General features: G+C 37.9%; 1 protein-coding gene across 1 annotated transcript in view; it reads left to right on the forward strand.

Moving 5' to 3' along the window:
- The first annotated feature begins 1159 nt into the window (after nucleotides 1–1159).
- Nucleotides 1160–14284, forward strand: part of PPP1R3A (protein phosphatase 1 regulatory subunit 3A) — a 34238-nt gene continuing 21113 nt past the window's right edge. The window contains exon 1 of the mRNA XM_023930324.2: nucleotides 1160–1977. Within this exon, the coding sequence (XP_023786092.2) occupies nucleotides 1184–1977 (794 nt within the window). The 5' untranslated portion in view covers nucleotides 1160–1183. The remainder of the gene's footprint in view (nucleotides 1978–14284) is intronic.

Consider the following 14284-nt stretch of genomic DNA (forward strand, 5'->3'; position numbering starts at 1 on the left):
TCAAAGTGTCCTGAATGAAGAATTTGGTTTCTAACCTGTACTGAAATCTGTGATGATGCTACTCATGCTCTGTCTCTGGCATGGTTAATTTCAAGATAGTCTTGCTATGTATCTTAACCTGTACTGTACTATTAGATTACAATGAAGGCTTTCCCTTTGATATAGGCAAGGGAAATAGGAAACATTAAATGATGTGATGGAAAAAGGTGACATTTTTGAGTTCAAGAACAATGTTCTATAAAGACTGAATCTTTCCATGCATGGAGTGCCATAAAAGCGAAAGCCAAATGCTATCTGAATAAGCTGGTTAAGGAGCCACTCTTTAATTTCATATAATGGGAAGATATTCTGCATAAAGCTTGGACACTCTTTAAGAAGCTTAGTGTCTTTCTTCCTCCTGTTTGTAGCCATATGAAACAGGTTTGTGTTTCAGAGTTGGCTGCTAAAGTTAATTCTTCCAGTTGCTTTTCTCTCCATTTGGCTGGATGATGCTAAATGCAATTTAGCAGGAGATGATTTCATAATCTAATTAATGGTGAGCTCAGCCATATTTACAATGGTACATTACAGGTTCATGCCCAGTGTACTCACCTCACTGTTTTATTGAATTCCTGGTTCGTTGAAGCGGTGATGGCCAATCCTTAGCTAGAAGAAGCTGGCTTAGTCCTAGTATCTGGCTCACTTAGTGTGGTATAAAGTCAGGGCAGAATGTGGCATTGCATTTTATATCTGGAAATATTGTAAACATGGCCTTGAAAATATATATAGGAATATTTTATCTATATAGAAACTATTTACATGATGAAGTATACGTCCTAATCAGAGATTAATAGCTCCTCATTAGTGCAATATGATGTATTATTTGTGCAACATAAACTGATCATCTTAAAATAGCTTTGTGCAATTTAACTATGCAAAGAAGATAGTTTTTAAATGCTGTTCTTGTTCTTAGCCACATAAAAATAGGGAATACAATATTTGAAATGTATCACCAAAATTGTAACATCTAATACTATCAGATGGAGAGAGGCCAACATAGCTCACACACCATGGCATCTATTAATAGACCTGATCCCTATTGCAATGTCAACTGTAACATTAATCCTTGTTTTAAATCATAGTAGCTCAAATAGCAGCTGCTACTAGTTGTACAGTTCTCTTTCAGTTTATATCAGCAAGCCCAATGGAGTCTTTTGAAGGACCTAGTCAGGTTAACAGAGCAAAGTTATTACAAGTCCCCACTGGAAATGATTTCACTTCAGAGGACGAAGATGTTAATATTGACATTAAACTTCGTTTCTCCCCACGTCCCCGAAGACGGAATTCTTCAGCTTCAGAGGAAGAGGAGGCAGATACTCCCACCAACATCTCAAGAAAAGTTTCATTTGCTGATGCATTTGGGTTTGATCTTGTGTCTGTTAAAGAATTCAATATCTGGGAGTTTCCAAATACAGGACAAGAAAATGATATAGAAGACGAAGTTTTTCCTCAGGATGAATACTTTTTGTCCCAGCAGTTTACATTGCCTGCTTCTCAAGAAGAGCTTTTACAAAAGGTGCGAGAGCAGAAAGTAATGTTGGAGTCAGTCCTCTTCCTGCCTGGGATTACCTGTATGAACGGCATCATACGAGTCCTCAATGTATCCTTTGAAAAGCAGGTGTATGTTCGAATGACATTGAATAACTGGCTCAGTTATTATGACATCCTCGCAGAGTTCATGCCTAATTCTTGTGGTGGTGAAACAGACCAGTTTTGCTTTAAGATTTCCTTGGTGCCTCCTTTCCAGGAAGATGGAACTAAGGTGGAATTCTGTATACGCTATGAGACATCAGTTGGTACCTTCTGGGCAAACAATGATGACAAAAATTACACACTGATTTGTCACAAGAAAGAAACTGTGCCCAAGGTGGATAATAAACCCCAGAAAGAGGTTACAGATAGGTGTCTTAAAGGCTGCTTAAAGACAACACAAAGCAGGTGAGGTTACACCTTAATTTTTGGTAATTTAGAATATAGCTGGCTAATTCTGGCTTTCTATGTGTGCATACTCAAGTCAAGACATGTTATTGTCTTCTGTTTTAATTTTTTTTCTAAATGAAAAATTAGACCAAGAACTGTTGTTTGTATATATCAGCCAGTGGTTTTCTGCAGACATATTAGTTGGGATCATAATTTAATGTATGCCATACATTTGAAAAGGAGTGTGAGGGTCTATAAACTCTCTAGACACTGTGTACCGATTCTGATCTCTGTAGGATACAAACTGAGCTGGCATCAATGGGATCTTTGTTCCAGACTAAGGTAGCTGTACAGTTAAAATAATTTGCATCCACTTCCTTTGTAAGTCAACAAAAATTTAAAAGCAAAACAAAAGCTGGATTCTCACACAAATTATTTTATGGTTCTTTCTCTACATGCAATTATTAAATCAGAAACAGCACTGGTGGTTGATGAAGCAGAAGTGGATAACTTAGGGAAGAATCCAGCTGGTTCAATACTTTTCTGCAAGTGGTTGGGCTATTCTGCAAGTTGTATATTGGGGCTCTAATTCCTTTTCCCTGCCACTGGTTCATGCTTCTGCTTCACAAATGGTGGAAAGTAGTATATTTAATAAGGCAGAATCAGTAATATATTAAAGAGAAAATATCTTATCTAAATTTATCTTCTAGATACTGTTCTGGCAGTTGTTAACTTATACTTTAATTGCATATAGAGACACTTAGGAATAGTATTTTCTGGTTTCTTACTTTTTAACTATGTTCTTTCTGCTAGCAAAACAATGTTGCATGCAAAAATCTAATTCTTAATTATTTCCCTCCTCAAATTCACTTTAAATCAGTTGGAATTCTTTATTTCTGCAGAATTAAATCTGTATTTTGCCTGTCATGTCCTTTGCCACTTGGATGCCAGAACTAAGCTGATGTCAGGTTTTTTAATTTATGTTGGTGTTTTAGTTCCTGTACTATTTCCAAATGAGACAGGGCTGTTTGATTTTGCTGGTGCTCTTCCACTGGACTGAAGTGGTAGGGAAGGGGGAACAGAACTGCAGCAGTGGTGGGAGCTTAAGGAAGAGGGAGACAGCCAGGGCTTCTTCTGCTCCAAGCCTTCATTCCCAAAACCAGATTTGCTGTGCTGGGAACTTCTGCCAGCCCTAAGCACACATTAGCCCTGTGAGGAGAGGTTTGCAATATGGCTCAGTGCTTGTATCAACATCACAGGCTGGGAGCCACCCCAAGGCCAGCCCAAGGCCTGGTCCATAGCCAGTCCACAAAGCTCTCCTGACAAGTGTCCCTTGGGCCAGCTCTGGAACCCTCATGGTGATACTTCCATGAAGGAACATCAGAGCAGAGGGAACGATGCTTTTACATGGCCTGTGGTCAATTCCTGACATTTGTGTCTGTTTTTATACAAAATTTCTGTGTTTCAAGGAGTGTCACATGACCCATTCTGGGTAAGTAAGATAGCCTGAGATTGCCTGCAGAAGGGCTGTGATATCAAACACCATAGTGCAAACATCATGTGCAGGCAGTATGACTCCAGCCTGAGCTGAGGTAGCCCACAAGGAAAAGATGATGGATGTGGGGAGCTGAATCTCAATTTAGTGAGCCCTGGGCTTCCACATGGTTTCAGAAATAACCTGAAAATTTAGGCTTCTAAGGTGAAATGACTTCTGAATGCTTAATTCCCTAAAGTTTCCATGACATGCATAGTGCTACCAAGAGTTGTAGAAGCCTTCCTTCGCATGGATACTCTTTAACATAGATATACTAAATGATTTATGTGTAAGCCAGACAGAGAGATGTTTTAAAAAAAGAGAAAGGAGCTAATGTGTCTTTTTCACAATATAAAATTACTTTGTCTCTAATCAGACTATAAAGTTGTCTCTCCCTGTGTCAGACTGAAGAGGAATGCATATGTGTGTATGTGTGTATACATTTATGTGTATAGTTGTCCATATAGACACATACACACATGTAAATTTAAAAATATTTAAACCAAAGTGGTCAGATTCTTGTCTACATTAGGATCTACTACACATTTCTGTCGAACGGTTAACAAGCATGCACTTTCAAGACTCTCTTTAGTGGCAGAAAAATGTACAGTGACCTTACAATAAGTGCAAAAATGAGCTGAAATTTCTGAAATTCCAAATATCTTCAGAATATTGTTTCAGTGGCCACCAAGGCTTCTGAAAGACAGCTCTGGCAGTATGTAATCCAGGTCTAATTTTATGCTACAGGGACTTTGACTTCACAAGAGTCACAGATTTGCCAGTGTAAATGAGGTCAGCATCAGGGACTTTTGTTTCAAAATAACTAAGATGCCAGCTTCCATTGCTCACTTGTTTTTCAAAGTGTCTTTGTATGCATTGCCCCTTTGAGTGAGGAGGAACACCCTGCAGACATCTGCAAAAGTACCTCATTATTCTCCTTCAGACCCTCATTAAAACTCCTTTGCTTTGCTATCTCAAAAAAAGCACAGGAGAAACAAACCCCCCAAAACTGGCAAAGTGAGGCTGCTGATGTGCTGCTACTCCTTCATCTCACATCGAGCAGTGCTGCCCATTTACCAGCTCTCCTCCACCAGCCCATCTCTCTCCTCTTACTTTTAGTTTGGATGATAAACTCTGCAGCACCCAGCTATGCTGGGCGGTGATAGAACAGGTAGCGAAGCTGGGGGGAGGTGATCCTTGAACATAACTAACTTGTTCTTGGAGCTGCAGCTGAGCAAATAGGTAGAATTAAAAGCCATTTTATCTATGATTCTCACAACAAGTGACAGGTGGGGCCTATTGCTGTCTATACCCATGAGTTAGACATCTTAAGATTTTCCTTATCACAATCTGAATAAAAGGATAATTTTAAAGGATGCTCATTTATGCTTCTGTTTCAAATTTAGAAACTTGTAATAAGATTTTTAATATTTTTTTTTAAACTCTTGGCTCTGAGATATTTATACTTTCTCTAAAAATGTACAATTTACCTCTGCAGTTAAAAAATAAGACATGAAAGGATCATGTTTTATAAGCAGAGAGTCTGATCCACTCTAGGGCATACTTGTGTGACTCATTAAATGTCATTAGCAAGGATTAGTTGTGTTAGTTAGGTGAAAAGAATAATATTCCCTTTCAGTGGAAGTTACTGGGGAAACACAATAATATGACTATTTCAAGTTACGCTTAAGAACATGGTCCAGGCCTAAGATGAGTGAATGAGGGCAACAGGCTGATTTCTGACACCATTAAGAAATTAACTTTAAAAATGAACTTAACCCTCAAAAGTTGCTCCTGAAAAAAAATTCATAGTGAAAAGGAAAAATGCATCAAATAATTAATGCTGAAAACCGTCTGTATTTGGATATTCAGAACCACATTACTTAAAACTCTGCCTCTACATTTCATATTTCATTTGCTTTTGCTTCCATGTCTTCTCTTAAAGTTTCATAAAGTATTTGGTTCTAGCTGTATTTTAACAACCTAAAATTATTTCTTCTTAAGGTTTTACATTTTTTGTGGTTTTTAAAAGTTAAAGGATGCACAGGGGCAAAATACAGTTTGGAAAAATAATGTTTAAATTAATTAATTTATGCTTGCGTCTGTATGAAGAAAGTGTTTGCTTAGCTTGTCATAGTCATAAATATACTTCAGGAGAAAAATTGAGTCCTCAAATTTTAAGACTGACTGGAAATGAAAAAGCTTCTACCAATAAACAGACCTAATTTCCATCCTATTTATATAAATATATACACACAAGAATGTTTAGTTAGATATACATAATAGTCAGAAAAATGTAAATTAATTGCATCAGCTCCACTCTTTTCTCTTTTTTTGACTGTCATGCTTTTGGGATTTATCCATAAATAATGATTCTGAACATGAATTCTTCCCAGTCCTCAAATTTAGACCACATGATTTTATTGTGGACACCAGGCTCCTGCATTGGTCTGATCAGACAGGAACTGGTTGGGTGTCACATGAGGCAGACTCCTGCAGATTGTGCTGAGAGGTGCAGAGATGGAGTTACGGAAGCCATGTCCTCTGTCACGGGGGATGCTACATCCCATTTCTGTGCTCAGCCTTGGTTTGCCATCTGTCAAGAGCAAAAGTGACAGCACCAGGAAAATGGCTGATAAGCATGAGAATTGTTTTACAGGAGGGTATTTTGTGTTTGGACTTCTGTCCTCCGACAAGGAAGGGGAAGGTTAGTATTTTGTCACAACAGTTGGAGTTAATCCTCCCTTAGTTCTGTGAGTCCACAAATACACAACTCTGAACTTATCCACAAGTGAATCACTGATCCATCTGATATTGATCCTATGCTTTTTTCTTTGTAACCGCTGAACTGTACATTTTTTTTGAGTAGTAGTGCATCAATTCCCTTCCCTCCACGATGCCGCTTTCAAACATAATGCAGGATAGGACAATGGCTCTTACAAGAGCTGCTCTTTGTACAACATGCAATGAGACAGAAGACGTTGTCTGTGGGCTGCCAGTGCCAAATTTGACAGCACATATACTGAATGATCTCTAAGCAATTGTCACTGAGAAAATTTCTTCTGTGCTTGAGTACCTTTCTTTTTCAGCTGCTGATCATCTCCTTTCTGATGGGAGGCAAAGGAAGTAAAAGTTGCTGAAGATGCAGCTTGGCAGGACAGCACTGTGCTCAGTCACTCTCCCTAGGCAGATGGCAGAGCAGTGCCTAGGTTGTGCTGAGAAATGTAGTTTTGATTCAGCTCCTCTTGGCCTTTCCCACAAGCTCATCATGTGATCAAAAAAAAAAAATCAAAGGCTTCTGACAAAGATGTTTGGAAACAGTCTCTCATGCACTTTGCTATGAGGAACAACTGTATCATTCCTTTCTGTTCCATTTAAAACATGGCATTTAAATTATATTCCCTATTAATCCTTGTTCTTTTGATTGTGTGTCATCACAATCAGGAAGGGAAAAGAAGAGCAGGAAAGGTGTTAAAACACACATCTTCTTTGTGTACTTCTATTTAATCTCAGGGTTGTTTCTGGCATTTTAAGTCATGAGCTACATCTTGATCAGCATACAGATATGGGATTTGACTAAAGTTTATTGCTATTAATAGGAAATGACTGCAGTCACTGTTTTTACCAGGAGAGCAGCTGCTAGAGAAGCTATCCATTCACAGGGAGCCAGCTAAGAGGAACACTCCTCTCTCTTTGTTTAATGTGACTTAGTATTCCCAGACCTTCTCTTGTCCCCTGGTCATTGCCAGTCTTTCTCAATTGTAGAATTAGATAGGGCTGGCACCGAAATAAGACTTTTCCCTGTACTTGAGGACCATGATTATCAGGGACACAGGTTAATTTTTTAAGGTGCTCTGAAATATATTATTCAAACAAGTGGGATAAGGGCAAGCTGTGGAACTGTGTTTGACTCAGCATTAGGAATGCTTCTTAGCAGCAACTCCAGGGTTATCTTTTGAGGAAATTGCTGCAGCCTTACTCTCCAAAGTAATTTAGAATAAGCTAAGATAAACCACTTGAAAAATATTCTCCAGAGAACAATCCTACTTGGCCAGAAACTATGCTCAATTTTTTTTTTCTCTCTGTTTAATCATAATATTTCAAAATCTGGGCATGCATACTATTTGAAATATGAAACTTATTAAAGGCCCTAAAGATAGATATTTAGGTTAATGGCTTAAGTCTATGAATGCTATCTGAGAAGTGTTAAAGAGAGAGGTGGAAGATGTGGGTGAGAAGGGCATGCACAGACAAATAGACACATTCTTCTTGTACTTGTGGTCTCCTAGTTGGAGAGCATCTCAAAGCTGAAAACCTGTCACATTTTTACTTTTGGTGGTTTTAAACTGTGCCACCCATCTGCCATCCATTTATTGGACTAGAAATATTGAAAGAAGATTCTTAAATTTTCATGGGAATAACCCATGAAAATAACATGTTGCTGTACTGGCAATCCTAGCCTAGTACTTGCACTGGAATTTATTTCTTATCAGTGGGTTCTTATTCATTTCCATGATATGCTTTAGAAACTGCTCTCACCAATGCTACAGAACAGAAATTTATGTTCTATTGTGCTGAAATATTGGTTGCTACAAAGCTTTTTCAGTTGCTTGCATGAAATCATATAAAACCAATGCTCTGTAATCTGGATGTCATTTCTCAGCCATGATAAGTACTTGTATTATATATGCATTGCTTGGCTTTACACTTGTAAAATTTTTTTTTTTCCAGTTACTACAGTTTCACCAGTTTATTTAAATATGCCAATACTGTAACACTATTAGGACTGACTTGTAGAACTTTTTAATTCAGCAACTGGCTTTATCCTGCAATAGGCACAATAAATAATTTAATAAATGTCAGGAGTCTCACTGAACTTTGTAGAATTCTTCAGGTGTAAAACTGTCTTTGAATGTTAATATTTACAGGACCAGATGCTCTTTCAGATTGCTGGTTAAGGACCTTTGGAAAAATAGAAGTACATTGCTAAATGAACTCCTGTATGTTCAATGATTCTTTTGTTTAGGAAGATATCTATTTCTGCAAATTGAACCAGGCTGTAAGTGACCATTTCAGTAGTCTCTCCTGTCCACCATTCAGGTACTACAGTTCATAAATGTTCAGTTGGAAAAAAAAAAATTGTTCCATTACATTCACCTTGACTTTGCTAAATGTTAGTCTTGAAAAGAAGTTTAAAGTTAGTGCAACATTAGCTGAGAGCACTGGAGTCATGTTTAATCATTGCAATGACTACCAGTGTCATTTGAGCTGTTTATTCTGATTATGAACTTTAAGCTGTGATCCAGTCCCAGCACTGTAACTCTGAAAATGAAGCAAATTGTAGCAATGAAATTAACACTATAGCGTAGGTCTAGAGAAACAATTGCCCATGGTATTTTTAATATAAAATGTGGATTATCTTCTCATCTACAAACGGTGGAAAAAATGGTCCAAACAAATACTTTGAAAGTTAAATGAAATCTCTGCCTTAGGGCAAAGGAGAGGGTAAGACCTTTTAAACACCGTGGGAGAATGTTAGAAGTGGCTATTTGATCCCTAGACCTTCAGTGACACACACAAGTATTAGTTGACATGCCAAAGCATAATAGGGGGCTTGGTTTTCTGCGTATCTTTCACTCTCCTGATTCGTGAAATCAGCTGATACTCTAACACTAAACATGAAGAATTATTACTGCTGGTTACTAAATGTAGTCCTGAAGGGCACTGGGCTACACAATTGGATGTGAACTAGGCAAAGCTAGTATGTTTTTCTTACCTTGAACTTAGGTGCACCAAGTGGACTGACATTTACATTTTGTTTTGATGCACAGTTGTCTCTGCAATAACATTTATAGATGCTGAGTGATAATTATAAGATATGCTAGGCTGAAACACTTCATGTTATGGTAGAGGGCTGGGGAGTCTGTCAGTCTCTGCAGCTATCCTAGTAAATCTGAGCCAGTGTCTCCTAGGTTTTTTCTATGTCTTGATATTTCTATGTATTGATACCAATCACACAGCTGCCTTCCTTCTGTGGGGTAGTAAGTATGTGAAAAATGAAAAGAAAAAAAAGGTTATAAAAGTCTCTTGTCATGATAATGCCTGTGATTTTCATCCTATTGACATACTTATTGAATTTACAATTGCTTTCCAAGATTTAGATCATAGTTGACCTCTCTTAGGAACAACTCTGTAAGGTTGTTTTTTTTGTGGTCACCCTTTCTGTTCTCCTCCCCAGGAGTGATATCTGTGTCTTAGTCTCACCTGACTGCCATCTATCTCTCTACATTCTATCTAAGGCACTTACCACGTTCTTGTATACGTGCCTCGGCACACTGCAGGCAGCCTCTCGGAAAATACTCTCTTCTGACATGCCAAGAGACCTCTATTTTCCCCATGTGAGATTCAGAAAAAGACCAGAGGCAACATAGGTTAATGTTTTTCTCCTCTCAGATTTATCCAAAATAGGCACAACTTGAAAGTTTCTCTGCTTCAATATTTTAAAGCAGTGAGGAAAAGAAACAAGAGAGGAGCAAAGGGACGCCACCCCCAGCTCCTTTCTACAGAACCATTTTGATATTTGATCATGCCTCTTCCAGACGAAATAGTGACCTATGAAGCATATTCTCTGACATTAAGCCAAGCCTAGTGCTCATAAAACTTGACTGCTCACTCTCCTTTTCCTCTTTTTCAACAGTTGGCCCTGGAGATAGATATACAAATAGAAAAGTCCTGTATTACTAATTCACAATGGACCTCTCAGTAGACTTTCTAACACTGACCTGGAGAATATTTTTGAAGGAGGTTCTCTGTTTATGAAATAGCCCATTCTGTGAAAGGAAGCAATGAATTTTCTGACCAAACCACATATAAAACAGCTGTATTATACTTTTGAACAGGTACTGCTTCAACATTGCTACATGGATATCACTATAAGGTACAACAATCATGACAGAACTGTGAAAGGATCTGAAAAAAGTGGCAGTGCTCCTGCTTATAATTGCTATAGCTTAATTTAAGGTATAACTGACTTATTATGCAATGGGTTCTAATGGAATCTTCATACTCATAATCATGAGACTTGGGGATAGACAGTGCTATATTAAAGGTCTGAGCCTGGCACCAAATTGGTATTGGGTTCCTGGTTCAAACTGGATGGCACTAAAATCTTCAAATGGACACATATACATCTATATTTTTAAAAAAATAAAAATGTATGAATGTTTTGCTATTAAAACTCAAGGTCTCTTTTAATGAGCTAGAAAATAAAGACTAATTTCTTGGGACTTTGTTTGCTTTGAGGCAATGATTATTCTCATCCCAAGTCAGGCCAATGCATTTTGTTCTGTGCCACCCATGTCCCTGCTTCAATCATAAAATAAGACTGAAAAATGAAAATATTAGTAATTGGAAAAATATAATCCCCTGGATAACACCAATCCAATAATCTTAATAAAAATAGATTTATTACAAACATTGTCTGAATCCTACTGGGAATTATCTTCGCAGAAAAAATGCTTAAATTCCCTTACAGCTGCTCTCTTGATCAATCGTCCCCCTTGATACTATTAATCATAATACCATATACTGCTTATTCTGAGCATCTTTTTCAACTTCACTTTCACTTTCCAAACTTCTGTTCTACAGTCCTTTATTGTCCTTTTTTGGGCTCACTTTCTCTCCTTTTCTGGTAACAGCCCCTTTTCTTATGTGAGAAGACAAAAACTAAGGGATATTTCCTCAAGGTGGAGAAATACCACAGGTTAATATCGTCTTCCTCAAATTTCAGACATTTAAGTAGAGGTTCTTTGTGGCTCTATTTTCACTCAAGATGCTTGTGAAGTTTGCTTGACCAACTCTTCTGGAAGTGAAGTCTTCTATTCCCAGGGTAGTTTCCAAAACGCATCCGCAAATGCCCTCACCTCCTGCTCCAATAATGAGGGCACCACGCCGTCTCCTGCCCCTGTCCTCTGCTTCCTGACTATCAACAAGGAAGCTAATTAGTGTCAGTCCCATTTGTTGGGTGACACCTATTTACTAAGAACTAGGTTGAGCCGTCTCTAACAGCGCTGAGGTAGTTGAAGGTCATAGAAGAAAATCAATCTTGCCTAGATTCATAATCGGGGCGACTATTTTTCATACAGATTCATTTTAAAAGGATCAGTCATAATGGCAATATTTTAAAATATTCTTTTTATTTAGTTATTTATTTATTATCTAGTATATATGTTATCTAGTGTATATATATTATCTAATATATATTATCTAGGTATTTATTATCTAGTTATTTCTGCTTAGTGTTCACACAGCTCTTCATTTAAAGATGTTGATTTTGTCTGCAGCTTTTGCTTCTGAATCTTTTCTTTTGTGGTCTCAATCAGTTTTGAATCTAATATAATTTTAAATTATGATTTCCTGCATTGTTTACATTAAATTCTTTTTCTGTTGTGCTTCTGTTTTTTAAAATACCTCCTGAAAGAAAGTAATGGTATAAACAGAAAGCCATGATACCACCACACATGGTTCAGACATGTATAACATGGCATCTCCACAAGGAAGGATCATTTGAAGCCCAAATGTTTTCAGGTGGGAATTGGACATATTTCAGGTAAAGCCACCTGAGAAGTCAAAATTAGGAGTGTGCATTAGGAGCCCAGAATCGAGGAATGGTGCTGGATGAGCTTCAGCTGTCCTCTATTTTGTTGTTGAGCAATTCTCCACACTGTGCTCACACTGCTCTGAGCAGGCTTGGTCTGTCTCTAATTAGTGCGGCTGTTGGCTTCTGCTGTTCTTGAGGTCTAGTTCCCAGGACTCTGCCTCGAGTTTTGGAAAGAGGCAGTTCTTTCAGCCTGAGGATGCTGCCACTGCCCAGGCCCACAGCTCTGCCACCTCTCCATCTCTGCTCCCCAACACCTCCCTGAACTTCAGGGCAGCTCCATCAAATTGCAGCACAGCTCTGACAGCCCCACCTCATTTTAAGATCATCCTTTTTTAACAGTATGTAAAAGCCTGAAAAATGACCTAGAGCATTTCCCTGAAAAGTGTTTTAGACAAGTACTTAATTTCCTTGCATCTTGCTTTCAGAGCCAATTTAGAGCTTTTTCCAGCTTTCCCTGACTAATGGGTTTGGTAGTTTAGAACTTACACAGGCTGCCTCACACTGACTGCCCTTTGCTGGTTGCTACTTTTGCTCTGCTCACTTTATTCTCTCCTCTAAACCCTGGGAAGACCCTTCCCTGTTCCAATTTTATGTGCCCAATATCGCTGCCTTCTTGGACAGCCATAATTCTGTGTCCTGTTGTTTAGTGCTCTCCCTAGGGTCTAATACTAGAATTTTATTTTCATTTTCTTTTATACCTATGTCTTGCCTTAAAAAAAAAAAACAACAAAACAGAGGACTATTTAATATTCTCAAGCAGTAATGTCAATTTTCTTGCATTTTCTTTATATACACCACAGTTTGTTGCAAAACATCCACCTGTAGGGTGCACATCTTTTTTGTACGCACCCTAATCTTCATACACTCCAAATCTGGCTTGAATTATTTAAATTCTTTAGCAATCATAGCAATAACCTTTTTCTGTATTTAGATGATTTCTAAGAAAAAAACATATTTCCTTAATTTCTGGCAAATTCTTGTCAATACCTTTATATACAAGTTGCTATAAAGATTAGCTATTCTTATCTAATTGTTTCTTGGAGTTTAAGACTGTCTCAGCAGGAGTTGCTGAGGGATGAAACTTCTAATGATGATTTAAAGCAGTGAAGTGTGTAGGCTGAAACTGAAATAATTATTGCTGTAACCCTCTAAGCACTCCACGTTCCTCAAGAGAAAATACTTTGTTCAGAACAGACCCTGAACAACAAAATGCGAAGAAAGTAAAATAATAAAAAAACCCTCCAACCCTTGAAGCAGGATGATAATTTAGAAATAGAATCAGTATAATGTGAAGATGTTCTCAACAACTGCTCACAAATGCATCAGACATCACAATTAAAAGGAAATAATAATTATGGCCCCATTCTAAAGTATGGAATATTCTATTCCATTCAATAAGTCATGAACACTTTAAAACCATCAGTGTAATCTACAAACCTATATTTACAACATTAAACTGGATGTTCTGCCTTTTCAATAACTGTCATCTCATCTCTATTATTTTCACCTCAGACTCTAATTGTTTCTTTTATAGGAGCTAACCTACCAGTGTCCTTGGCAGTACAGTTTATGGCTCATGCATTTACAGTAATTGTTTGGGCAATTTGCCACACAGTATAACAATCTTCACATCACAATCAGTTTTTTATAATAAACAGCATTAGTTGTGAAAAATACAAGTGATGCATGATTCTTATGGTAGATAAAGGGCACTGAAGATGCCCTTTAGAAAAAGAAAGGAAAACGCTCAAGCCCTGAACTACTTGAGAAAAATACTGATGTCACAATAGAGCTAATTAATTTGATGGTACAAACAAGAGGGGGAAAGGGCCTTGCATTCATTAGTGTCAATTCCAAATGAGAGCATACTGTTCATAAAAATAATATTCTGCCTTGATTTAGACTAAATGTGCAGGTAAACAAATAAGAAGCACTAGGTCTGGCAATAACAATGATTCTGCTCCTTAGCTTTTTTAAGGTTCTTTCTTTCCTTACAGACACAGGGAGCAGATACAGCTTACAAGTGGAACTCTGGAGGAGGACAGATCCTAGTGCCCACCAGCTGGTTTGGTCCAGTGGCACTGCCAGGCACTGCTGGGGACTGGGCCTGGGAAGCTCAACAGGCACTTTAT

The sequence above is a fragment of the Cyanistes caeruleus genome, chromosome 4 (genome assembly GCF_971803275.1).
Source record: "Cyanistes caeruleus chromosome 4, bCyaCae1.hap1.1, whole genome shotgun sequence".
In the NCBI taxonomy this organism is placed as follows: domain Eukaryota; kingdom Metazoa; phylum Chordata; class Aves; order Passeriformes; family Paridae; genus Cyanistes; species Cyanistes caeruleus.